Here is a 27,442-nt window from a genome sequence, read left to right as displayed (position 1 = left end):
GGTTTTGAGTCATAAATGCTTGTTTTCTTCAGCACAGTATGTAGTTTCAATTTTTTGTATGCTAGTTTCACATAGTTTTATTATTATTATTTTGAAATTCTGTCCTCCAAACTAAAATTCAATTATCATATTTTTGTAATATCTGTTGGGTAACATAATAAAACCACTTTGATATTAAGACAAGAGTGTGTTTCAGGAAAAGAGTATTTATTTTTTTTATAAATGTGAGCTTGGAGCAAGTTGTCAATTTTTAATACAATGTTTTAAATGTTGCAATTTTATAGAATGTATTAATTATAATCTCTATCGGCCAAAACAGCATCAAGACATTTTTGTAGGTACATTTTTTTTTTGTGTTTCATTAATAGATCGGATTTATTATTCATTAAATGAAATGGAGCAATAAAAATTTGATTTTTTCCCCTGGGGGAAATATATATATATATGGTGGGTTATTGTTGGGAATGCAGTACAAAGTTTGTATTTACTATAAATTGTCTTTCAGAAATAATCTACAGGATTAATAATCTAAGAAATATTAATTGGAGTAAAATGTGTTACCATTATCCCCCTCTATATCTTAATATAAACACACTGAAAATATATTTTCATTGTACTGCGTGTTACTGTATTGTTTTTTTTAAACTCCACAGTGATTGAATGGCGCTGAAGCTGCGCAGAGCTGATGCGCTCGAGGCACAGCGATCGGGAGCGCGCGCCGACAGCTGATGATGCGCGCGAATGAGCCTCGGGTTGCGCGCACTGACAGCTGAAGGTTCTTCGCGATGACGGACACTCCGATGGCCCATCATCATCATCAGCAGCATCAGCATCCCTGAGCGCCGGGCAGCAGCAGCGTCCTCATCCTCATCCGTCCTCCATGCAGCAGAGCCGCGCAGCTCCTGTCGCGTTTCTCGCCGTCCGTCCGCGCTCCTCCTCCGCCATCCTCTGCGGCTGAAGCCGCTCCGCGTTCATCCTCAGCTCGCCGTGTCCCGTCTCTCTCCTCCTGCAGGATGCTGTCCTACACGGGGATGCTCGCGCTGCTCCTCATCCAAGGAAACGTGATGCTCCCATACGTATCATCTCAGAACGGTAAGGATGACGGGACGCGGTCGTCCGGGATCTGTGTGTAATCTGCTTTAGAGGTCGATGCCATCTTTATGATGACAGACACCCCGCTGCGTTACAGTCGTGTTGATTTGTGGGGCATACAGGCTGGAGAAGAGATTTGCGACCGAAGTGGGAATTAGTTGGCATTGATGCACTTTCTGTCAGGGCGTTTAATATTAGGTGCTCATGTTTATAAGGAGTGTTTTCCTCCTGCTCATATTCTCCAGAGTAATCCGTGTTGTTTACACTCGCCCTTCTGACATTCACATCCTCACACTTCCGATGAGGAGATCTCATGACTCCTGTGTGTGTTTGAGGAGAAACCCAAAACATTATGCCCTGATGTTGCTGGTTATTAATATAAAATATGGTTTTATTCTGAGCTAATATGCAGTTGGAGCTATTCTGCTTTTGAAATGGAAAGCAGTGGCTTTGTGAGCAGTAAATAATGAGTGCGTGTCCCTGAAGGCATGTGTCTGACTTTACATTCTGGAGAGTCACAGCTGTGACCAGGAGAGGGCAGATTCATCACCTGCAGACAAACAAGGCCAGGGTATTCCCTCCTCAGCCAGCAAAAAAAGGGAAGGGAAGGGAAAAGAAAACAACACTGAAGCATCAGTCAGTTTTATGTCCAAAAGGCTGTTTTTGTGCAATGCATCACAAAAAAACAGCTTCAAACGTGATCTGGGCAGAAGCAGGTTCTGGCAGCGCAGATGTCTGGCTGTATATTGTTCCAGTTCTTCATGTGTTCAATCCTGAGATGATCTGAATGTGACTGATTAACCTGGCTTGCACCAGTGAAAGTGGTTTTAAGTGTCAGATCAGGGAGAAAGAGCTGGTCAGATGTGAAGTGTGGAGTTTCTGCACTGAATATTGTCGCAAAATAATGATTATCAAACAGGTTTCCCAAAAGTGTTGCATGTCGGGCCACTTAAACTAACAGATTAATGTTGGTTTATTTATCGTGACTATATATATTAAACTGAGAAAGTGTTTTTTCATTGAGAAATTCACTACTATATCTAGTTGTGACTTTTGTATTGTGGGTATATATAGCACTTTAAACAGTAAATATATATAGTAAAGTGTGTGTGTGTGATCGTGTCTCTTCAGAAGATTTGGATTAAACCACTCAATTCATATGCATTACTGTTATGATGTGTCATGTACGTTTTAAAGCATATATTTTGAAGAATATTGATTGCTTAGACTTTCAATTGATGGACAAAAAATGATGAGATAATGTTAAAAATATCTGTGTGGCAGTTTTTCCCCTGTGGAATGGAAAATGCTATTGAATATCTATTTTTCAGGGTTTTGTATGGAAGAATTGTTATTAGTGTTATAAACATTAGTGTGTTTGTGTGTGTGTGTGTGTGAGAATGTGTGTGTGTAAGTGTGAGTGTGTGTGCGCATGAGTTTGTATGCATGTGTGTGTGCTTGAATGTGTGTGTATATGCATGAGTGTGTGTGCATGTGTGAGAGAGCGTGTGTGTGCCTGAGTGTGTGCATGTGTGTGTTTGAGAGTGTATGTGTGCGAGAGTGTGTATATGTGTGTGGTGTGTGTGTGAGTGTGTGCCTGTGTGTGCCTATGTGTGTGAGTGTATGTGTGTACCTGTGTGTATGTGTGCGAGAGTGTATGTGCGCGTGTGCCTGTGTATGTGTGCATGTGTGTGTTTGAGTATGTGTGCGCTTGAGTGTGTGTGTGTGTGCATGTGCTTGAGTGTGTGAGTACGTGAGTGTGTATGTGAGTGTATGAGTATGTGTGCGTGTGCATGTGCATGCTTGATTGTGTGTGTGTGTGTGTGAAGGTCTGCTTTGATTGTCCAGACATAAGGTCAGTGGCTCTCCTGGATAATCCAGCTATTGTTTGGTAAAGCCTAACCGTACAGATTCCAGCCCCTCTGTAGGCTTCATGGAGCACGACTGTCTGCTTTCTCAGGCTGAACTCTGGAATTGAAGCTCCACTACGGCCCACTCAAGACTTAATATTCCAGTCTTATTATTAAAATATGGCCAGAATTAAATCAGTGTTCCCTGAGACCAGCTGAACGCAATAATTCAGAACCCCAGAAGAACAAGCATCTTATTTGATGCAGATCTGTTTAGTGGGCATGTTTTGTAGTTAGTATCTAGGCATTTAACTACTGTCATATCGTCTTTACAGCTTATTCTGACCAAGAACTGCCAGCTCACAAGGAAGAGACCATATAAAGTGACCAAAGTTTCTGTGTTTTTAAAGACAATCAGTCAGATTGGAACTGGCATTGTCATCCAGTGTTTGTCATTTTAGCCACGATGTTTGAGCTGACTGTAGGGTTTGAGGAGTGCTGTTCTGTAAACTTGCTTCTTTGACCGAGCAAAAGTAGTTAAAAGCTCTTTGTGTTTATAATCAAATGCTGTCAGTAGAAGCACCTGGTTTGTGAGGTGAACATCGTTTAAAGCGCTGTCAAAATTAACGCGTTAACGCGTGCAATTAAATTTTCCAGTTTAACATGTTAGTCTTAAATTAGTTAAAGTCTTAAATGGCCGTAAAGAGACCGTAAATGACATTGGATGTGTATTAGATCTGCGTCATGTGCTTAATCTCTTAAAGTGACAACAGCCTAATAAATCATTAATGTTAATCAAAGAACAAAAGTAAAAGAGAAAATCACTCACTGCTTTCGACTGAATAACTTTTGTAGCTTTAATAAGGATTAATCTGTATTTAATTTATAATTTCGGCAGTGAAGTGTTTGATAACTTTATTCAGTTTCTGTATATTTCTAACCTGTTAGATCAAATATTTAAAATGTGTTGGCTTTGGACCCTATCATACACCTGGCGCAATGTGGCACCAGGCGCGACGCAAGTGTTTTTGGCTAGTTTCAGCCCGACCCAGTTATCATTTTCACATCCTTAATACGGCACGTTGTTTAAATAGCAAATGTACTCGCACCCATCTGTTCGCCCATGCTGGTCTGAAAACAAGGTGTGTTTATGCACATTGTTGGCGTGATGATATTTTGAGGACCTGAAAACGACTGCTCCATTGACCAACAAAAACCTGCTCTAAAGTCAATGGCACAATATTTGTTTTGTTATTTAAAGAGCGTGTTAGTAATATGAGCCTATAGGCGCGTACGCTCTGCTTATTACACACACAGAAGGATGCGCAGCAGCACACAAACATGCCAAATATTAAAAATAAAAGGATTATAATGTAAAAGATTATTATTGTGTGCATAAAGATAAAAATGCTTTGGTGGAATCTGGCTTGTCCCGTAGATGGTCTGCTGCTTTAACCTCGTACACGAGCAGATCCGTTTCCTCGTTAGAGAAGCGTTCAGTTTTTCCGCTTGCAAATTCCATCATGTAAATAACGAATCCGCCATGGTGCAAGCGCAACTGGCTTTTAAAGGGAATGGGAAATGAGACTCTGATTGGTTTATTGCACGTTATGCCCAAAACACACCCATGACTCATTAAGAGAATAGGGACAACCCTTTTAGACCATGCACCGGTTAAACTAGCAAAAGCGGATTCAGACACTTAGACCTTAAACTAGGGCCCTATATGATGTTTCTATACATTAATTTGGAGATTAAATGTGAAATTATTACAATATAAAAATATATTTATATAATTGATTGAAAACTTGAATGCTAGATGCGATTTAATCGCGATTAATTACTGAAAAATTGATTGACAGCACTAGTTCAAACATTTGGCATAACATATTCAGTGTAATAAATAATTACACTGCAAAAAGTGATGTTCTTTTTAATTTTTTTAATTTTTGTCTGGTTTTCCAGTACAAATATCTAAATATTCTTACCAAGTATATTTCAAACAGTAGAGCATGATGGTAGTATCGTCAAGGTCATGGGTTCAATTCCCAGGGAATGCATGAACTGATAAAAATATACACCTTTAATGCAATGAAAGTCACACAAATCTCTCTCTCTCTCTCTCTCTCTCTCTCTCTATATATATATATATATATATATAAAATAAACATTTATCAAGACAATGAACATATACATTTCCTGGGAATTGAACCTATGACCTTGACAATACCATAGTCATGCTCTACTGTTTGAAATGTATGTTAAAATTTATATCCCAGCTAAATATTCAGAGTCACTGTAAGAAAATCTGCTTTGATCTATTTAAGCATCAGGAGCAGCCTGAGACGTGAACGCTGCCTCAACCAATGGTGTGAGTTGAGGCGGGAATCGCTGTATCTGTTTGGAAAACCTGTTTTTAATATTGCATTGCTGTTTGCTTCTCACATCTGCACACAGCAGCTGCCGCCTTCCCTTCACACGCTGCGTTACCTGCAGCTCGTTCTTCTATTAATGAATTAATCTGATTGTAGGAATGAAGATGTAAACAGTGTGTAGTGTGTATATATAGAGCCCGGAGCCATTACTGACTGTGCAGCAACAGATATCTGCAGGACTGTAAATGGCTTTGCTTCATTCTGCTGCATGCGCCTATTATTAGAACAGACACGAGGAGCACAGAACTGGCTTTGTAGTTATTTTGTGAGGAAGGGAATCCAGTAACTCTTAATGGACTGGCTTTATTGGGAGGTTTGTGTTGGTCGTTGGGTCAGTGTTGTGTGGTTTTTATGCTTTATTACAGACTATAATCTCGCTCTGATGGAAAGGGAGTATTCCTTGTGGCGTGAATATGTCTATGAAGCATGTCTAATCTGGCCTCATGAACAATTCACAGTATAAAGGCACTCTTCTGAGTATAAATAGCCCACGAGTTACTGTGACATCCGTGGCCGACAGCCGTGTGATTGAAGGTGTGTGTGTTTTTAAAGGGATAGTAAAGATTCTGTCATCATTTTCTCACCCTCATGACATATAAGAGGTTTAGGACTTCTTTTATGATATGGTTGCAATGACTTTTTGGTACAAGAAAGAGCAGTATGAACATTCTGCTGAACGTCTCCTTTTATGAGGGCGAGTAAACGATGACTGAATACTCTTTTTTTTTTTTGGGGTGAACTTTAAGTTTTGAGTGTTAATTACAGCATTAATCCTATTTAAGGCAGATATGCTCATATCTTTGGCTTATGGGTAATTGATGTGGTGTGACTTTATCTAAAACCGTTTTAACTGCATTTTGATGAGTCTTCTTGTAATTATTAAACATGCAGCATTTCTGACCTCATATTAATTGAAATATTTGTACTTTTAATTCATTTGTCACACTGCAGAACCATTTGAAATGAGCTAGTGAAGGTTGTTAAAAATGGAAGAAACTTCAAAGAAGTTGTAGATGTATATTATTCATATAAATATTATGTTGATTAATGCAAAATGACATAAGATACAAAATCTTGTTTTCTGATAAATTTCATCAAAATAAAGTGAGTTTATGCTTAAAACGAAACTAAAAGCTTCCAATAGTATCAGAAAAATAAACTTAATTCAAAGGGAAAACAAGTGGAAAACACTGATAGATATTTTTTTGCATCAGTTTCTCGGAAAACAAGGCATCTTATGACATTTTGCATCTCCAGTAAATGTATCTTGATTTAGAAATGTTTAGACATTTGTACTGGAAAACAAGACAAAAATACAAAAAGACGATTATAATCGTTAAAGGTGATGTATCTTCAATTCAATTTAAAGTAGTGGCATGATTGTGTTTTTCCATATAATATTGCAAGAAAATATCAGGAATTACTGTATCTGATTGATTGGTGTGTTTGGGAGTTTTTTGCAATTATGTTCTGTGACGCTAGTGTCACAGAAATGATTCTCTCCACCTTTTGTTATAAATATAAATCCTATGCTGATTAAAGCTCATGTGAGTTTTTTTGTCATATATACAGTCATTTTTTGTAGGGATGCACCGATATGAACATTTTGGCCGATACCGATAACTCTTTATATTTGAAAGCCGATAACCGATATATTGGTCAATAAATCTAAATCCAAATTTTTATATAATTTTTGAGAGCCTGATTACAAAAATAAAAGTCTCACCATTAAAAGCCATGTCCCAAATATACTTATAATTATGATATTATATCATTACAATTTTATGTGGCCTATAAAATGTGCTGTACATGTTGCATTTATCTATATTTTCCTTTTTGAAGTGATTTCAATCATATTTCAAGCAATTCAAAACCATCATGGTGGACAGTGTGCATCTGAAGTGTCTCAGCTGAAGGAAATAATCCATTACTTATTGGCTTTAATATATTGGCCAAATTTTCTTATCTGGCCAATAATGATAACATTAAAAATGAACATATATTTGCACATACCGATAATTCTTTATATTTGAAAGCCGATAACCAAAGTAATCCATTATTTATCAGCTGAAATATATCGGCCAAATGTTTTTATTGGGCCGATAACGATAACATTAAAAATGAACATATATTGGCCGATACCGATAATTCTTTATATTTAAAGCCAATAACCGAAATAATCCATTATTTATCAGCTTCAATATATCGGCCAAATTTTCTTATTAGGACGATGACATTAAAAATTAGCATATATCGGCCAATACCGATAATTCTTTATATTTGAAAGCCGATAACCAAAATAATCCATTATTTATCGGCTTTAATATATCTGCCAAATTTTCTTATTAGGACGATGACATTAAAAATTAACATATATTGGCCGATACCGATAATTCTTTATATTTGAAAGCTGATAATGGAAATAATCCATTATTTATCGGCTTTAATATATCGTCTAAATTTTCTTATTGGACCGATAACATTAAAAATTAACATATATCGGCCGATACCGATAACCAATAATTCTTCATGTTTGAAAGACGATAACCGAAATTATCCATTATTTATTGGCTTTAATATATCGGCCACATTTTCTTATTGGGCGGATAACATTAAAAATTAACATATATTGGCTGATACCGATAATCCTTAATATTTGAAAGCCGATAACTGATATAATCCATTATTTATCAGCTTTAATATATTAGCCAAATTTTATTATTGGGCCGATAACGATAACATTAAAAATGAACATATATCTGCCAATACCGATATGGTGGCCGATATCGTGCATTGAAATCGGATGACATGTTGGGCATGTATAAAAAACATGTTGTTCTTTGCAATGGCAGCACATTAACTCCTTGGTTGAGATTTACCAAGAATTCATGTAACACCTGCGAGAGCCGTTAAGAGTTTCTACCGGGCTGCAGGAAAAATGACTCATTCTTACCACCTGTGTTTGATAGTCCATATGCAATTTACAGGTGATGAAAAAAGATGAAGAAATCACAGAAATAGATGCGATATGCACTGCATCGTGTCTCTAAAATCATGATATAAACATCAGTGATTATTGTTTAATATGGTAGGCAGACACTTGTGACCCGTTCCACCTACTCAACACTTGTGTGTGTGTGTGGAAATGTGGCCTTGTGTTTTTGGGTCCACATGGTGTTTTATTGTCCTCCAGGGAGCCGTATTTCTCACCGGAGAGGTGAAATACTCAAGTGATCCTGTTAACACATTCAAGCTGCCAAATCCCACCGTTAAACGCCTTTTTAAGTTGGCGCGAGATGCCGTTAATAAAAGCATCTATTGCAGTGAGCGATTATCAATATGCAACGACTTCAGTGTGCATGTTAGAAGCATTGCAGTATTGAACGTCTCTTTGACCCCTGAGAGTGTAATGAAATTGAATCATGATTGCATGATGTTTTTGAGTTTATCCCGAGACGTATGAACATGCATCAGGAGCATAAGCTAATTTCCCTGATAGGTGCTGATTGAAAGCCTCAGTGAATGCATGTTATTATTCACCGCTGTACGCACCATCCAGATGTTTCTGCTCCCGCGGAGGCTTGCAGAGAATCGCGCTCCAGTAGAGGAGGTGTGAAAGCCCAATCTGTTCGTTAGGGTGGCTGAAAACTCCAGACACGGATGTCTTTATTCTGAGAGAATATAATTATGGTTCACGTGATCGTGCCTCAGGCAGGGAATTCAACTAAGTGAAAATTGTGTCTTTTCATAGCTCGCTCCACACATACGGCTTCCTTCAGAGTCTCTCTGCTGTTTCTGAGCAGGTGCTCAGCTGAACGCCTTGAAATCAAGGTAATATTGATCTTTAGAATAACGTGCATTGAAGAGGAACCTGGTATGCTTTTTTACGTTCATCTTTCTTTAGTGTGTAGTGTTGCTGTTTGATCATGAAAAAGCTCTGCAAAGTTCCAGTTCTTCTCTATATCAGTGTCAGTGTTTCTGAACTCCCTGAAACGCCTCCATCTTGAGTTTTCTTCACAATATTCCTCATTTAAATAATTCATATGCAGAATAAAGGGGCGGGGCCTGGTTGAGTTAGTTAGTAGTGTGTTGAAACTGACGGTTATTGTAAGGGGCGGGACACATTTTAATATGCACTTTTACATTTATCTTTGAAAGCGAATCTTCTGCCATCGTCTTATCAGTCAGCTCCTCACTCTCATGATAAATTAAATCTGACTCCTGTGCCGCGACTCTTGTTTCACATTTCCCAAACACGCTCAAAGCACTTGACCAATCACAACACACTGCTCCAGCCGACCAATCAGAGCACATTGTGCTTTTCAGAACGAGGGGCTTCATAGAGACAGAGCATTACTGACAGACTGGGAAGAGAGGAGCTGCAACAATGGAGAATATGAGGAAAATAATCAACATTCAAGCAGGAAAACCTGTTCTAGTAGAGCACAAAAACAACATCAGGACTTTAAGAGTCCATGTTGACCTTACATTTCTAGATCCATGAATGTTTAAGCCTGAAAAGAAGCTCAGTTGTTGTTAGTGAAGTATGTCTGCACATTTCTGTCTTGTAGTGTCATTTTCCTGAACAGAGACAGATGAACACACTGAGCTTGATCCGTCTTTTATTTGTGTAAGAATGATGATTAAAAGACAGCTTAGGCGTCCTCTGAGCACCGGTTCATTTGTCAGACTGAGATTATATGACAAAATCACCTTAGTCTTCTTGAATGACCTGCCAAAATATTTCCTTTGTCAGTTTTTGGAGTGTAAAATGTGAAATTACTTTCCAAATATCCTTTTAGATAGAGATAGAGATTGATAATAGGGCTGTGTGATGAAGCTAAAAAATCTTAATTTTTTTTTAACATTAAATTTTAAGGTTTATAATGTTAATCAAGTTAAAAATGTAGTTTTTCACACTTTTGCTTAATTTTATATTTAATTCATATTCACTACTGTTCAAAAATTTGGGGTCGGTAAGATTTTTTTTAAATTAAAAGTCACTTCTGCTCACCAAGGCTGAAAAATACAGTAAAAATAGTGAAATATTATTACAGTTTAAAATAACTGTTTTCTATATGAATATATTTTAAATTATAATTTATTCCTGTGATCAAAGCTGAATTTTCAGCATCATTACTCCAGTCTTCAGTGTCACATGATCCTTCAGAAATCATTCTAATATGATGATTTGCTGCTCAAGAAACATTTCTGATCATTATCAATGTTGAAAACTTAATGTTTGTGTGGAAACCGGGATGCATTTAGTTTTTCAGGATTCTTTTTTGATGAATAGAAAGTTCAAAAGAACAGCATTTATTTGAGTCATAAGAGTATTCATTTCTTTGAGAAAGAAATTACAAATGGTATTGTAGATTATGTTATATCATGGATATTAGATAAATCGCCCAGCCCGAACACATTTTGACACGTTTTATTGATGTTTTGGTTGCTGAGTTCCAGCGCTGTCCTGTAGATCTGCAGCGCGTCTGTAAATGAGACCCATCGTGAGCTCGAGGCGCTCTGGGATGATTGAGTCTCATCTTCAGCAGTCGCTGGTTCTTGGAGTCGAGCCTAGCCCGGCGTCACGGGCGCATTCATCACGCACCAAGGTTAAACCGAACTGCAGTTTAGAAACCATGAGCACCGTTATCATGCCAATGCGATATTTCATATTTGTGCCCAGAGGAAAGAACGATCACAAATGAGATCCGGAGTTGATTCTCCTAGACAGTAACACTTTTACTGAAGTCTCCTGCTTCTCAGATGTTTCTCCTGAGAAAAAGACCCTAGTGAGATCTATTAGAACAACTGTGTTTGACTTCTAAGTTTAACTAGTAAAAATATCTGCCAAATGGGTCATAAAAATAAACTTAATTCAAAGGGAAAACAAGTTGTTTTTCTGACCCCATTGGCAAATGTTTGTTCCTGTTTTAAGCATAAAGTCGCTTAATTTTAATATATCTTCTTATGCTCAAGTAAATGTATCTTGATTTAAGAATGTTTATACTGAAACAATATTTAAGACAAAAATCATTTTTTCAGTGTGTGACACAACTGTGATAAGCAACCTCCCATGTTTCCATGATATTTTGTGAGTAATGGTGATTAGTTTTCAGATTCAGCTGATAGGAAGCCGAATCTCCTCCAGACTGTGTGTGACTAAGGTTACATGTTTGCAGCTCACGCCACCTGTGCATTAGTCAGCTCTGACATCTCACGGATACATGTGACAATCTGATACGATAAACAGGGACGATGTAAAACCATCAGGGGTCGAGCGTAATCGAGTCGTGAGTAGATCTGATGTGTGATGCAGGCGTATTTCTTTTCTCTGCGCCCGTGAAATTCACCTTTCCGTCGGCTCAGCCTCTCTTACTGTGAGCTGTAATGCTGTAAACTCCGGCAAACCTTCATGAATCATTTCATTTACAGGCTCGGTAATCCGTTACGATAATAACTTCATCTCGAAGGGCATCATCTCTTCGCATCTCACCGTTTCCCAGGATAAATAGAGATGCTGGTGTTATTGCCATCTGGAGCTTTGCAAAATACCTTTTCTTAAGCGCCCAGAGGCTCACTGCAAAAACAATCTGTGATTTTTGTCTTGTTTTCCAGTAAAAAATATCTAAACATCCTTAAAACCAGATGCATTTATTAGAGAAGCAAAAATGTGTACAATAATAAGGCTTGCTTTTTAGAGAATATATCTTGAATTCGGTTTATTTTTCCTTCCTCATTTTACAAAATGCTTTCTTGTTTTAATGTTTATGCAATGAGGTAAGAAAAGTTTACATAAGTCAAATTCAAATGAATTTCAAAAGATATATTCTCTAAAAACAAGAAAGCAAGCAATTATTTCACACAATGTTGCTTCTTAAGGATATTCTTGTTAGTAAGGTTTTTTTTTTTTGTTATTTTTACTGGAAAATATTTTGGTAAAGGCAAAAATTGTGGCTAAAAATTTTTTTTCAGGATAAAATTTAAATGAAAAATGATCTTAAAAGCATTTATTCTACATAACTATTTATTCACTCTGTGTTTTTGCCTCTATTACGCTATTTTAAAAGCTCCTAATTTTGTTTTGGCGTGTCCTACAATAGATCCAATTACATCCAAGGTCAAAAAACACTTTAATTTTCTCATAACACGCATTGCAGCATCAGCTCTTTTCTCAAAGAGTCTGAAAACGGTTCGTCGAAGATTCAGTCTCTCTAAACCCCGCCTTTCTGAGAGCCTGCTCTGCTCTGATTGGTCAGACGGCCCAGTGTGTTGTGATTGGTTGACCGCTTACAGTGCGTGTTGGAAACTAAACGCTCATTACCATATCTGAATTACGGCTCTTCTTCAGCACTTGATACACAGAGATACGAACAATAATGATGGCGTCGGTTTTCGTATTAATTCCAGCGCGAGTCCTCATCCTTTTGAAGTGCTTCAAAGTGGATTTGCAGCACTGAAAAAGCATCTTCTCGACATGAACAACACAAACCAAACTCTTCCAGTCTCGGCTACAACTAGTGTTTGAGGGCGGGGCAAAGCAGACGCTGTTTGCCGGCAGCCAATGAAGACCATAGGCTGGCATTATGCAAATTTGTTACATTGTTAATAGGTTTGCAACAGGAAGTGAGACTGGAATTACTGAAAACTCGTTTCACCAGTTCAAATTCGATTCTTTCTTCTAGGAAACAATAACTTTTATTTGTTTAGCCGCACTTTGATATTTAAAATTTTGCGGACCTTTTACATTCACAAACAGCTTTATTATGAAAGGTAATATTTGAGAAAGCATAATTTTTAATGGAAAACATATTGGTAAAGACAGAAATGCTGCCAATGAAAACTATTATTTTTAAACTTGAAAATGAAAAATGATCTTAAAGTAGATGCATTTGCTCTATATAACTATTTATCCATGCAATATTTTCTACCAAACAAAGAGACAGAGAAAAATGGCATTGAAGAAGTGCTAAAGAGAAACTCGCCGTTTCCTTGAGCATCTTAAGAAGGACAGTAAATTATCCTGCCAATGTGAAACATAACGCTGCACTCTTTCACACCTTATATATTCCTTTGTGTGCAAATGTTTTTCTCTTCTCGACTTTCTGTTTATCACGTATCTAAGATATTGGTAAAATGGTCAGAGCATCAGTTTAAGACGTACATTCCTGGACAAAAATAGGTAGTTTCCAATTGTAGGCTCCATTTGTTAACTAACAGGATTTATTTTAAAGTGTTACTCAGTAAATTTCACAATTACGGCGAGTAAAACATTGAATTAAACATGACATTTTTAAGTAGAAAAACTGAAATCATATTTTCTTGTAAATAATCTTCTTTTTTTTTATAGTGTATGTGTAGAAATAATAAAGAAGCCCTCATGGAAATATGTATGAGGATGAGTTTTAAAGGGAAAATTCACTCAAAAATGAACGTTTTGCCTTCATTTACTTGTCGTTCCAAACCTGAATGCTGTTATTCTTTAACGTTTCTGTACTTGTGTGCCATGTACAAATATTAGAGCATGAGGGTGAGCAAATGATGGCCAAATTTTTATTTTTGGGTGAACTTTCCCTTCTTTTGAGCCTTGAAGGTCATGTTGTAATGCAATGTCAAATGAAGAGCGTCCGAGGGTCCATTAACCTGCTCTTTTATTCTGTCTTCTACTATATTCCAACTGTTTTCCACTCATTTCTGATTTATGGCTTGTTTCTTCTTTATTTGCATTTGGATCATTCTTCTTTTGTGTTTTCCAACTGATCCGACGCTTTGGTTTCTCTCGCACATCCCTCTTCTTCTCCCTGTTTTCCTTCACACTTCCCCTCCATGGCTCCCTCTTCCTCTCCAGCTGGGTTTGTGAAGTCGCCAATGTCAGAGATAAAGCTCACTGGAGACGCCTTTGAGCTGTACTGTGACGTGGTCGGTAACCCCGTGCCGGAGATCCAGTGGTGGTATGCCGATATTAACAGGGCGGACTCCTTCAAGCAGCTGTGGGACGGCGCCCGCAAGCGGCGGGTGTCCATCAACACGGCCTACGGCGCCAACGGTGTGAGCGTGCTGGCCATCTCCCGCCTCACGCTGGAGGACGCCGGGATCTACGAGTGCCGGGCCAGCAACGACCCACGTCGCAACGACCTGAGGCAAAACCCGGCCATCACCTGGATCCGAACGCAAGCCACCATATCCGTGTTGCAGAGTGAGTGGTCTATGTACTGTAGTAGCTAGATGCTGAAACACGCAGTAGTGTCGCACTACGTCCCTCGTGCAAAAACATCACAACTAGACTAGGGCTGGGCGGCATGAGTATATATCCACCTTATTTTGCAACACAGAAGTAAGATATTTTCTGTGAATGAGCGAGACTTTGATTCATTAGCCTCTATAGGTAAATAACTAGAACAAGTGCAGTAACGGTCAAACTGTTTGCTGAATGCCAGTTTGCAATATCAAGCAACATAACACTGTTTTTGTGCAGCTAAAATAACTGGAAGCCTCATACATTCAAGTTACAAATCCGGCTCTTACGTTAAAAATAAGGTGGATACCTGTGGTGAAATTTAAAATATCCAACGTTTGTTTACTCTGCTAACAATTCCAGTGTAGAGGGTTTGATTTTAATGATTTTAGTGATTTAGTTTTGACACATTGTTCTGCATGTAGACACAACCGTATAAATCCAGAGCTGATGTGCATTACATGTGTTAAATATCAAAGTTTTGCACCATTCAGAACTGAATTGACCATGCTTTTTAAAATCCGATTCAATTCCTGAATTTGAATTGAGGTAGCAAACTAGACATAGAATTGCATTTCGAATTAGAAATGCATTTTTGGCTTCTTTGAAAGTTTAACAAAAAGTCTTGAAGTTTTTAGAGGCCTTATGAAATAAGTATTTTTTCCATTAATTTTTCCCATAGGGATTTTAAAAAAAGTCTGTGTTAAAGTGTTATAAGCCATGAACCAAACCAGCCAGCTACGAGGAGAATCACAACACTACAAATTTTGATTTGAAGCAAAGAAGTTTTTGAAAATCGGACAAAAAATACAAAGGTACAAGACTGTGAACTTAACGCCTTTAGTGAGGGAAAGAACTACAATCCCATGAAGCATTGCAAACAGCATAATCCAATTAAAAACGATGGAGAAATAAAAAACTAGCCATTTACAAATGTTGATTCTATATATAAAAACAATATATTTTAAGTTAATTGCAAAATATGCATATATATATTAAAATATTTAAGTATTTTGAGAGCGTAGAGAGATTGACTCTGTCATTTGCAGTGTTTCATGGGAGTGGGCGGAGCTAAAGCCCAAAGTATACAGATTTTTACGCATTCGCGACCGTACGCGCACAGTCAAACACACAGCCTTGCAAAGTATACTTCATTTGACTCGTACACGTTTTGAGCAATCTCTCGCCACGAGTTACAACCCAAACATCTTTGTATTCTTTCATGCTAGAGTTGTACAAATGAAGGTACTTTCTAACCTCTTCGCACAATCTCTCGTCTATGTAGGCCTCCATCGTCGCTGTAGCTCGCACGCATTACGGTCTGTTCTGTTTATGCAGCTTTTCTTCGACTACCTTGTGAATTGACGCCCCCAGGGCACGTCTGCCACCTTGTGGATAAACTAATTATTTATTCGCGTCACACGCAGTGTACACTGATCCTCGCATATGCGTAAAAATTGAAGTATGCTTTGGGCTTAACGAGCGCTTTTGGGGCGTTTTGCTTGTTTCGACTCTGATTGGTGGAATGTTCTGTACAGCATCATGGGTAATGTAGTTTTTCACCTGGAATTCCGCTGTTAAAGGTACAATATGTAAAAATTTTGTCCGCTAGAGGCCTATTCAAAACAAAGGCGTAGCTTGATGACGCCAAGTTTGAGCGCGGAATCTTGGGACATGTGGTCTTCACCTCAACGGACGGTGCAAAAGAATAGGGATAGGACTCGGGAAGAAATCATGTTCATGGATGTGATTATTAACGTTACTGTAGTATGAAGCAGAGCAGGACCGAGTGTTGTGGGAGCTGAACGAGGCCGCTGGAGCGATTGCGCAACACACGCCTCGCGAGCAGCGGAACTTTTATTATGACACAGTCGCCGGCGCCGCTGCCGCTTTTCCGGTCAGTTGGAAACATTTGGGATATTGAAAGCACTCAAGTGAACAAAATATATAACACTGGCCTAGTGGTTTTTAGATATTTTACTGCAAAAATATTACATATTGCACCTTTAAACAAGATTAAGCTGAAATAATGCTGGCTGATGGCTTCAACAGAATCAAATACTATCAACCAACAATCTTGTAGCTCACAGTAAGACTGTCTTTAAAGTTTTATAAGTTATACTTCCGGACACCGACTGTTCAAATTCTGCTATGCTTTGGCAGTTCAGTTCAAATTCACACTCTTCAACTGAAAATGAATCAGTTCTTAAATTCTGAATTTTGCACAATCCTGATGTATTTCAGCTATTTTATGACTTTGCGCGTTCACTCATATTTACAGTGCAATTTCTGTTTCATGATATTTTTTGTTATGAATGTAATCTGATCTTTTGGTTTGTGTTCATATAAAAAGAGGAAAGAATCAAATGATTTGAAGCACCTTTCATTTGAAAAAAAGTATTTAAATCACTGGATTATCCCAAAATAGACATTAGCGCATGATTATGTAATACATAAAGCATATTTGGAGTGAATTTGCAGCAAAAATAGTGTGATTGTGGTCATGCCGCCCAGCCCTACTATAAACTAAAAAATAAAACCCATATTATGTTAATTTGAGTTCAGTTCTTATGTTTTGAATTGGGACAGTGTTGTATTGATTCCTTTTGTATTTTATTATCGTTTGACCTTGGTGTGTCCAAATGTCACCCTTTCCTTCAGGCAGACTTTGAGGATTCTCACTGAATTCAATAGTCACTCAGTCCCTCTCCTCTCCTAATGCCCTTGAGCCTCTTGTTGTGGATGACCACAAACCCAGACAAATCCCTCGTTCTCTGTCTGCCTCTCCTCCTCCTCCTCCTCACTCCTTCCTCCTCATGCCGTCCATCCTGGCTGTTTCTGTATTTCCTGTGTTGCTTCCTGTTTCTGGTGTCCTCTAACATTCTTTATTTTATTTCATATGGGTATGATTTAGTCTGTTTGTTTTTCAGTTGTTGTTTTTTTTGCGTTGCGTGGGTTGTTTTATTTACTTCAAAGCCCGACATCGTGTGCCCTGTGCAGAGCGTAAAGCCTAACGGCGCTTTGAAGTCATGCCGTGTTTTATCTGTGTATTTTGTCCTTGGGAAAAGTTCCAGGAAGAAGACACAAGGAAAAGCAGTCATTTCAGTTATACGGCAATTCCTTATCTTGATACCTAAAAAAATGAAAGCTGTAACCATCATAATCTTATCTCGATGGCCATCTGTTATGAAACTGACCCTTGTGCCTTCTTTGCATTTACTGTTTGCCTGTGATTCAGTAATGACATTATATTCAGATCCACAAACGTAAAGCCAATCAGTCGAGTCTGATTAATTTGTGTCAACTAAAGATCAGGGATTACTGTCCATGAATTAAACTGTAAAAACATGCTTCATATTCTGTCATTACTGAGAGTCAGTGTTTTCATATTATATACATGTGATACGGCGTCATCACATGCATATAACAGGCTATACATGCTGAAACGTTGCGGATAAGAATGTATAGTTTGTCCAGAGGACAGTGTCCGGGTCTTGTTGAGCTTCATAGATCCATAGGATGCTTTAGTGTAGATCTTCATGTTAATATCTTCAACTTCTCTTCACAGTTTTCTTCCCGGCTGAAAAATCGATATCTTGTTGTTGGCTGAGGATTGTGAGCAGGAAATCAAATCCACTGATTGACCATTAAACTCTTTCCTCTTAGCAGGTGTCCTCCAGATGACCTTCGTCCGGATCTCCAGGCGTGCCTCTTAGCAATCCAGACAGATATTTTCTGCTGGTGTGTGTAGGCCGGGTGAATGCGTTGAGGTGAGGGTAGGTCGAGAGAGAGAGTACTAGCAGTGACGTTCCCCTCGGATAAACCAAACTGCAGGAGAAGGTGTAAGGAATGCTAATTGGCTCATCCGATGCCCCTCCCCCAGAGTGGGAATGATATCTAGAGGTTTACTGTACAAGCCAATCGCAGGGTGATTATTTTCCATCTGGGTGCTGAGGTTGCTACAGTAGAGCTGCTCGAAACGATTCACACACACACACACACACCTGCTCAGCTGAACGGACGCCGCGCTCTGATTAAAGTCTGGACAGAGTTTGACCATAAAAACTAGTGATATTTTGTTATTTGAGCCTGTATTCCCAGACAGAACCTGCAGACTTTTGCCATATGACACGTTTCCACAGTTATTAACATTGTAAATCTTTTCATTTTTAAAAAATAGTATTTGGGTCAAAGTCATTTAGATGTCCGCATCAATAGAAATTTATAAAAAGTGATTTTCTATACATAGAAAGCACATTAAATGCAAGTAAAACGTCTACTTTTAAAGTTTCAAATACGTTTTGGGAGAATAAAATGTCAAAATGTGGGTGAAATAATGTTCATTGTCGTTCAGTTTAACACTTGTATTTATGTAAAAATACTTATTCTGACCTGTACGTATTAAAATATATAAAAGAATAAGTGAGCATACTCAATTTTATTGCATTTTAAATGAGTAAAAAATTCTTGCTGACAAATGGGCAAAACCTAAGATAGTGGCAAAGTTTAAAAATGTAAATTAGGGTAAAAGTAATAGATTTTTTGTTGTAAATATTCCTGACAAGATTGTTACACTGAATGACATCTTAGTGGGCGTCTTCTATAAATGATGGTAAAAATGTATGATATTTAATTTTTGCTGTATTATTTTGATGCTTGAAAACACTTTTTCGTCTTTGACCCATGTACATTTATAATGTACAGAATAAATGCGTATGGCAATAAATTACAGGAAACTACGCTTCTGTGTTTCCAACACTACAGCTTCTGATCGCTCTTGATAAGTTTTCCTCTTTTGGAAAGTCATATGCTATTATGTATTTTTTCTTCTGCTAATGGAGCAAATCGAAACACTAAAAATATATTTGTTATAGTTTCCATTCGCTGCTATTGAAGTTGACGACTTCGGCTTCTGAGAACCCCGGAAATGTGAAAAGGGACCATTTTTCCATCTTAATTTGGAGGGCAAATCTGTAGAATGTATTTGAATATTTGAATAGCAAAAATGGTAAAATGTGTCAAATGGCACAGAGAGCTCAAAAGCCTAAATTTAAAGGGATAGTTCACCAAAAAATTAAAATTCTGTCATTTACTCACCCTCAAGTAGTATAAATTTCTATGGTCTGCTGAACATAAAGGAAGATATTTAGAAGAATGTTTGTAACCAAGCAGATCTCGCCCCCCATTGACTACCAAAGTATTTTTTTCCTTACTATGGTAGTCAATTTGGGGTGAGATTTGCTTGGTTACAGCATTTTCATTTTTGGGTGAACTATCCCTTTAAGATTGAATTGCATGTAAAATTTCCATCCATTTTAATTGCACAATTTTAACATACACTAATAATCTTAATGCGATGCATATTTTTCAGTCATACAGAACATAAAAGAAACAGGCAAGATTTCTGTAATTATACTAATAAATTGAATGTGTTTTAAATACACAATAACCAGGTTTATATATTTATCATCAATAAATCAAATGTCATACTTTTTAACTAACTGAACATTGCTTGTTCCACAGCCAGCCATATTTGATCCATGTTCATACTTTTTAATGGAATTCATTTAATTGTTTTCACAACGAACAGATTTATGCTGATTCTAAGAAATATGAATGCATGCATTTTGAAAATATAATCATTTAAATAAAATCAAATAGATGCAAATAGTAAATAATAAACTATATTTTTTGAGTGCAGAAATCTTGACTGACAAATATGCATCACATTAAATTTATGCGTTTGTTCACATTTAAACTCTGTAATCCAAATAAATGGAGATTTTTCTTTGCCATTCAAATGCATAATTCTTAAATTTAGGTTTAAATATTTTTGAGTGTTTTATTAAAGTAAATCTGCAGATTCTTTGTTTTGACTGGACAATAAATGGTTAAAACAGTAAAGCGTTACTACTAGAGATAAACTTTGGCCACTGAATATATGCTATAAAATGCCAAGAGAAAACAAGCCGAACAGAAACTGACATGTTAAATAGAAATGAAATGATCCATGTTTAACCAGATTTAATGGAAACGCTGTAAAAGCGGTCTTGTGTACAACTGATGAGGCTCATATTGTGTCTGAACACAACTGCATGTTCAGTTTTCATTCTTGATTGTCTGCGGCTGTAAATTGAGTGTCTATTTTCTAATTTGTGTTTTTCACAAAGAAATATTATGCCATTTTTGTCCAATTTCAGGCATACATAAGGCAAGTATGGAGGTGTAGATGCTCTTAAAAAGAATGGTTCACCCAAAAATGAAAACTCGTGTCTTTTGAAACCTGAATGACTTCTGTGGAAAACAAAAAGATTTATTTATAGCTCAATGTCTAAGCTTCTTGTCAAGCAAGAGTTCTCACATGCTATGGCTTCAAATGCATGAGTTGTGTGGACTTTTATGATGTTGATGGTGTTTTTGTCCTTTTTTTGGAGTTTTTACAGTCATTGCTCACCGTCCACTTTCATTGTATGGAAAAATAGCAGCTTACTGCAAACATAAACATCTCTTTTTGTGTTTCACAGAAGAAAGAAAGTGATACAGTGAGTAAATGATGACAGAATCTTCATTTTTGGGTGAACTATCACTTTAATCATCAAGATAATCTATAAATGGACATATGTTCAACTTAATTTACAAGGTTTTTAACTCTGTATGTGACACTATTTGACATTTCTTGTGTTTTTTTGATGTGTTGTCTCCGTTCCCCACACAGGTACACGTCCAGGAAGGTCTCAAGGAAGCATGAATGTCCACTAAGTTTGTAATGTTTTATTCTCTAATTGTCCAGGACTTTGCCTTTGTTTCAGAGCCACGAATCAATGCTTCCGATCAGGAGATCTTGCAGCCTAAAACCGGGCAGGAGTTGCCCATCACCCTTCAGTGTAACCTCACGAACTCACACAGCACCCACCAGGAAACCTTCTGGATGAAGAACGGACAGGAGATTGCCAACACAAGGACGGAGCACAAACACACGATGTTCAAGTGAGATTTCAATGGAAAATTTGCTTTTTGCTTTGGGTTTACCAGCTGAACGTCTCTACTGCATCTGTGGCATGCTTCACAGACTAATCATTTCGTCCCTCAGATTATAAAAACGAACAGGAAACATGCTTAAATTGGATTTTCAGGATTTCCAGTAGTTTAGCGAGCAACACTGCAAATAAATGTTTAAAATATGCAATCTACTGCACGATTAGTGTGAAAATACACCTGGCTGACAGGTGGATGAATGAAAGTGTGTCATTTCACCCCAAAATCAAATGGAAAACAATAAATATATATATATATATATATATATACAAAATGTAAAAATGTAATAAATGTATATATTTCATATTCTGGCATGATTTTATATCATCATATATCAACATAGTGCAAAATGATATTAAAATTATGTGTAGAAGTCGTTGCTTTGTTATGAGAAAGAATGTCCAGAAAAATGAATTTCATTGATGTCATTCGGAGTAACCAAGATAAAGGGACCATTTTAGATCAAGTCATGTGGTCAGTATCATGTGACAGGATGTGACATCATTCAGACACCTGCAAAGGACCACATGGTCGTGAAGCAAAGTAACTAACTCTCATGTTTTCTCTTGTTCATACGCATGTCCCGAAACATCAGGTCATTCAGTACAACCGCTATAAAACATGAAAAATGTTGTAATATTTTAAAAACTTGTACTAAATATAAAATGTTTGATCGCCGTTTTGCTACCTAGCTAGATATCAGCCTGTTAGCATTGTTTGAAAATATCGTCATTCGGTGTAACCAAAAGTGTAATTCGGTAAAACCGAAATTTTGGTTAAACCAAATGACTTTTTTTGTGACAAATTTTGTCCATCTTATAATAAGTGACAAAAGCAGTGTTAATTGATTATAAAAACCACATAATCTCATTGTTAACACTTAATAAAACTTTAAAAACCTTATTCATCAATGCAAATGTGAAATATATTTTAAATGAAAATATATATAATTTATAATTTTGTTTTCCATTTCATTTTGGGCTTAAATGTGACACATTTTCATGAGAATTATCAAATTCGTTTCAGCGTTATTAATGAGAATGTTTTTTGCATTACAGTAATGCTAATCATATCATGAAAATGATGCAGAAATCAGTGGTTCCATTTAAGCAAAATATCCCTTATTTATTTATTTTGATATAAAAAGAATATCATTTGTCAATTTCTCTTTTGACTTTGGGGTGAAATATAACCTGTCAGATTTCTGCAGTTTCAGAAGCGATGCTTTGCCTGGAATTGTATCTCTGTAATAAGTATTTGAGAGTAACATCACGAGATACTCTGAGGACAATCAGGATGTTCAAGCACAAAATCTCTTTAGTAACACGTCTCATCAGAGCTGAAGCCCCCCACCAGACCTTTCAGAAAGCCAGAGTGATGTGGCGAAAGGCGATCTGCTGTCAGACTGCATGTCACAGGCTCAGAAGAGACACTTCCACCCTGAACAGACAGCACTGCGCCGGCAGCTCTTGCACTGCGTAATGAAGTCCCCCGTCCATGTTCCCAATGCGCCGCGCTGCCAAAATACATCTCCACCCGAAAATTGCTTTCTGAAAACCTTGTCATAATAGGGTTCTCTGTCTGGTGATTAATAATGTAATATATTACGATGATTAATAAAGGAATAGCGCACCCCAAAATACTGTTATTTTTCTGTTTATAGTTACAAAGTCTGTTGAACTTAAAGGATTAGTTCACTTCAGAATTAAAATGTCCTGATAATTTACTCACCTCCATGTCATCCAAGATGTTCATGTCCTTCTTTCTTCAGTGGAAAAGAAATGAAGGTTTTTGAGGAAAACATTCCAGGATTTTTCTCCATATAGTGGACTTCACTGGGGTTCAACGGGTTGAAGGTCCAAATGTCAGTTTCAGTGCAGCTTCAACGAGCTCTACATGATCCCAGACGAGGAATAAGTGTCTTATCTAGAGAAACCATCGGCCATTTTCTAAAAAAAATAAACATTATATACTTTTTAACCACAAATGCTCATCTTGCACTGCTCTGTGATGCTCCACGCATTATGTAATCATGTTGGAAAGGTCACGCGTGACGTAGGCGGAAGTACCGCAGTAGGACGAAAAACTCTCATTTTCTCCTCCAACCCCAAAATCGACCGTTTTACCTTTTTTTTGTAAAGGCCGTTTGACGTAGTCTTTGCACGTTCGCTTTGTAAACACTTGATAGGTACTTCCGCCTACGTCATGCATGATCTTTCCAACGTGATTACGTAATACGTGGCGCATCGCAGAGCAGTGCAAGACGAGCATTTGAGGTTAAAAAGTATTTATTTTTTTTAGAAAATGGCCGATGGTTTCTCTAGATAAGACTCTTATTCCTCGTCTGGGATCATGTAGAGCTCTTTGAAGCTGCACTGAAACTGACATTTGGACCTTCAACCAGTTGAACCCCAGTGAAGTCCACTATATGGAGAAAAATCCTGGAATGTTTTCCTCATTTCTTTTCCACTGAAGAAAGAAAGACATGAACATCTTGGATGACATGGGGGTGAGGAAATTACCAGGAAAATTTAATTCTGAATCCTTTAACAGCATACAAGTGACATGAGGGGGAGAAAATAAAGGTTTATTTTTGGTGAACTGTTCCTTTAAGAGTTGGGAAATTGTTATACGTTTGAGTTGGCAGTGATTTTTGTGTCTTGTTTTGTAGGTTGAGTAAACCGAGGGCAGATGATTCTGGTGAATACATGTGCGTTTACACCTTTAAATCGGCTCCAAATGCCAATGCTTCCATTGAGGTCAAAGGTAAGAAATCCTGTCAGAAACTCATTAACATGCCGTTAACACCATCGAAACGCTGTTGCCATCCAGTAGAGACCTAACCCGTGTTATAATTAGGTATTGTTTGGAGTTGTAATTAGCCTCTCTTCACCTTAAAATAAACTCACTCGAGAGCAACAGTGAATCCAGACAGTCACGTCCTGAATTCTCACTGAAGGTGGAGACGGCGCGATTCCATCTCGTTAGAGTTTCGTCCGCGCGGCGGGTGGCGTAGTGACACCCGGATAGCTGCTGTCACTCATAATCAGGACAGCCATCCGGCTGGACTTCATAACGAGCCAAACGTGCTGCGACTGTATATTTCAGACTGTACATGAAAAGACTCAAAAGAGGAAAGAAAAAATGACTGACAGAAATGTTTTTATAATGTGTTTCTCATTAGATTCTCATTATTTTTTTATATTACTGTAAAAAACTTTTTTATTTTTAACGTTTTAATTTTAAAATTTAAATATTAATATAATAATAAATAATTAATATAATTATACTATAGTTTATTTGCACATTACTAAAGAGATTTTATGTATTCATTTATTTATCATGTATATGATTTTTATTCATAACATTTTAATTTTTAATTTTAATTTAAACAAGCATAAATTAGTACCTGACAATACCAACAATATACAATAAAATATACCATTGTTTTTTGCATATTACAATTTCTATTTATTTTTTATATTACAATAAAAATTGTAATACTATGATTTTTTTTTAACATTTAAACTTTTACATTTAAATATTTTAATTTTAATTTAAATAAGCACAAATTAGTATCTGAGATATAATTATACCTTTGTTTATTTGCACATTATTTAAGAAATTTTATTTAATCTATCTATATGATTTTTATTCATAATGTTGTAATTTAAATAAGCATAATTTAGTACCTGACAAATAAATATACCATTGTTTTTTTGCATATTACAAAATAGATCTATTGATTTATTTTAAAACAAATAAAATATAATAAATAAAATAAAATATAAATGTACATTTTAATTTTGATTTAAATAGGCATAAATTAGTGCCTGAAAAATAAAAATAAATTTTGTGTATTACGAAAATTTTATTTATATTTTATTAGATTTAGTTGTATTTATGTATTTATTTACAGTAAAAAATGTAATACTATGACTTTTATTCATAAAATTTTACTTTTTTTAATTTTAATTTAAATAACTTATACTGTGATTTTATTTTTAAAATTTTAATTTTAAATGTAATAAATTTTTGCATATTACAATAATTTTACTTTTATTTTATTCGATTTAATTTATGTATTTATTTGCAGTAAAATACTATGATTTTTACTCTTAAAATTGTACTTTTTAATTATAATTTAAATAAGCATAAATTATTGCATATAAAAAATGAGGCCTTATTTATTTATATTTTGTGGTGAAATATGATCGATTGACAGGTTTTGTGAAATTCACTCATCTGGAGGTTCTGCTAATGTTATAGACGCCACAGATAATGTTTTCATGCATATGAAGTGGATTGTGATCCACACTGAAACAGCGCCAGCGTCCCTCGCAGCCACGGACCCCCGAGACCCGACACAGTCTGAGCTTGCCTGCGTGTTCCTCACAGTTAAGCCAATTTGTTGTGACACCGCCGTCAAACGCACTGAGCATGCCCGGACCGTCATGTCAAGGCTCACTTTAAGCGTTGCCTGGTTACGTAACACAATGATGTCGCTCTCCGCTTTGGCCGGGCTTTTCTGCCCGCAGCCTGTCAGATGACAGCGCGCAGCTCCCATGTGCCACGAGCTCCGTTCCGCTAGAAACACACGAGGAAGAAGCGCAACCCCCCATCCTGACGTATTGTCCCTGTCCTATTTGTGTCTCTTTACATGCACAACTGGAGCCGCACGACGCCCGACGCCTTCTTAATATCACTCTCGTTTAAACTCACGGACTAGCGCTGCAGTTTTAGGATGCTAGATCGTGTTTTGGTGAATATTTTATAATGTCTAGTCATTTTCCAAAGACCCAAAATGGAGAAAATTACTAAATGAAAACAAGACCAGGTCACATTTCACCACATAATCAAATAAACAGAAGTTATTATATTTTGTCATTAAAAATAAGTCATTATTTCTGTTAAATAATATTTTGCAATATTTTTTTTTGCAGAAAGACTATTAAGTTTATTTGCAATATCCATTTTTCTCAAATTCTCTCAGATTGTTACTGTATTACTTTAATACAAAAGTTTTACTGTATTTTTAATCAGCAGTACATCAAATCATGATTTTCAAATATTATGCAATTTAAATATATTTTTTCAAATACATATATATATATATATATATATATATATATATATATGAAAAATATAATTATTTTTAATTAAAAAGTCATTTTCTATTAAAGAATTATATTTTGCAAATTATATACACTATTACATATATTAATTACAATAATAATTATTATTTTGTAATTAAAAATAAGTCTTTATTTCTTTTTTTTTGCAATAAATCTTTTTTGCAAAAAGAAAATAACAAAATGTCTTATTTTTACTTTTAATTTTGTCAAATGCGTAGGTCACATTTTACAGTAATTTTTACTGTATTCTTAATCAGCAGTACATCAAATCATGATTTTCAAATATTATGCAATTTATGATTTATTTCATATATTATTTAACTAATAAAAATGAGATTTTCTGCATTAGGATAATGTGAATTTGGGGCAAAATGTGTTTATTGTCATGAAAATAATGCCACCACAATATATTTTCATAATTACCATATATTTCATGGAAATATATATGTAAATTATATATAAATAATGTTTTATTGAAGTAAACGCACACATACGTCACTCGCGCATGGGAGTCGGGAAAAAAACTTGTAATACTTTGCAATTTAAATATATAATTTATACTAATAATTAACATAAAAAAACATGTTAAATCTGACCTACACGTGTTCTTGACCAATTTGAGATTGACCCGAATACTAAAAAAGGCCTCAAACTTAAAAT

The 27,442-nt window shown here is 36.4% G+C and overlaps 1 protein-coding gene across 4 annotated transcripts in view; it reads left to right on the top strand.

Moving 5' to 3' along the window:
* The first annotated feature begins 708 nt into the window (after positions 1 to 708).
* LOC127499720 (neuroplastin-like) overlaps positions 709 to 27,442 on the top strand; it is a 44,403-nt gene continuing 17,669 nt past the window's right edge. The window contains exons 1-4 of one of the 4 annotated variants that reach the window (XR_007926177.1): positions 709 to 1,092; positions 14,226 to 14,573; positions 21,422 to 21,599; positions 24,319 to 24,413. Coding sequence is in view for 3 of the 4 variants with exons in the window: in XM_051870249.1 (XP_051726209.1) it covers positions 1,014 to 1,092; positions 14,226 to 14,573; positions 21,422 to 21,599; positions 24,319 to 24,413 (700 nt within the window). In the remaining variant the exon portion in view is untranslated. The remainder of the gene's footprint in view (positions 1,093 to 14,225; positions 14,574 to 21,421; positions 21,600 to 24,318; positions 24,414 to 27,442) is intronic. The other 3 variants (XM_051870249.1, XM_051870248.1, XM_051870250.1) reach the window with 3 other exon arrangements.

This window comes from Ctenopharyngodon idella, chromosome 18 (assembly GCF_019924925.1).
Source record: "Ctenopharyngodon idella isolate HZGC_01 chromosome 18, HZGC01, whole genome shotgun sequence".
Taxonomy (NCBI): Eukaryota; Metazoa; Chordata; class Actinopteri; order Cypriniformes; family Xenocyprididae; genus Ctenopharyngodon; species Ctenopharyngodon idella.
Note: the sequence above shows the minus strand (reverse complement) of the source record. Positions and strands in the feature narration are given on the sequence as shown.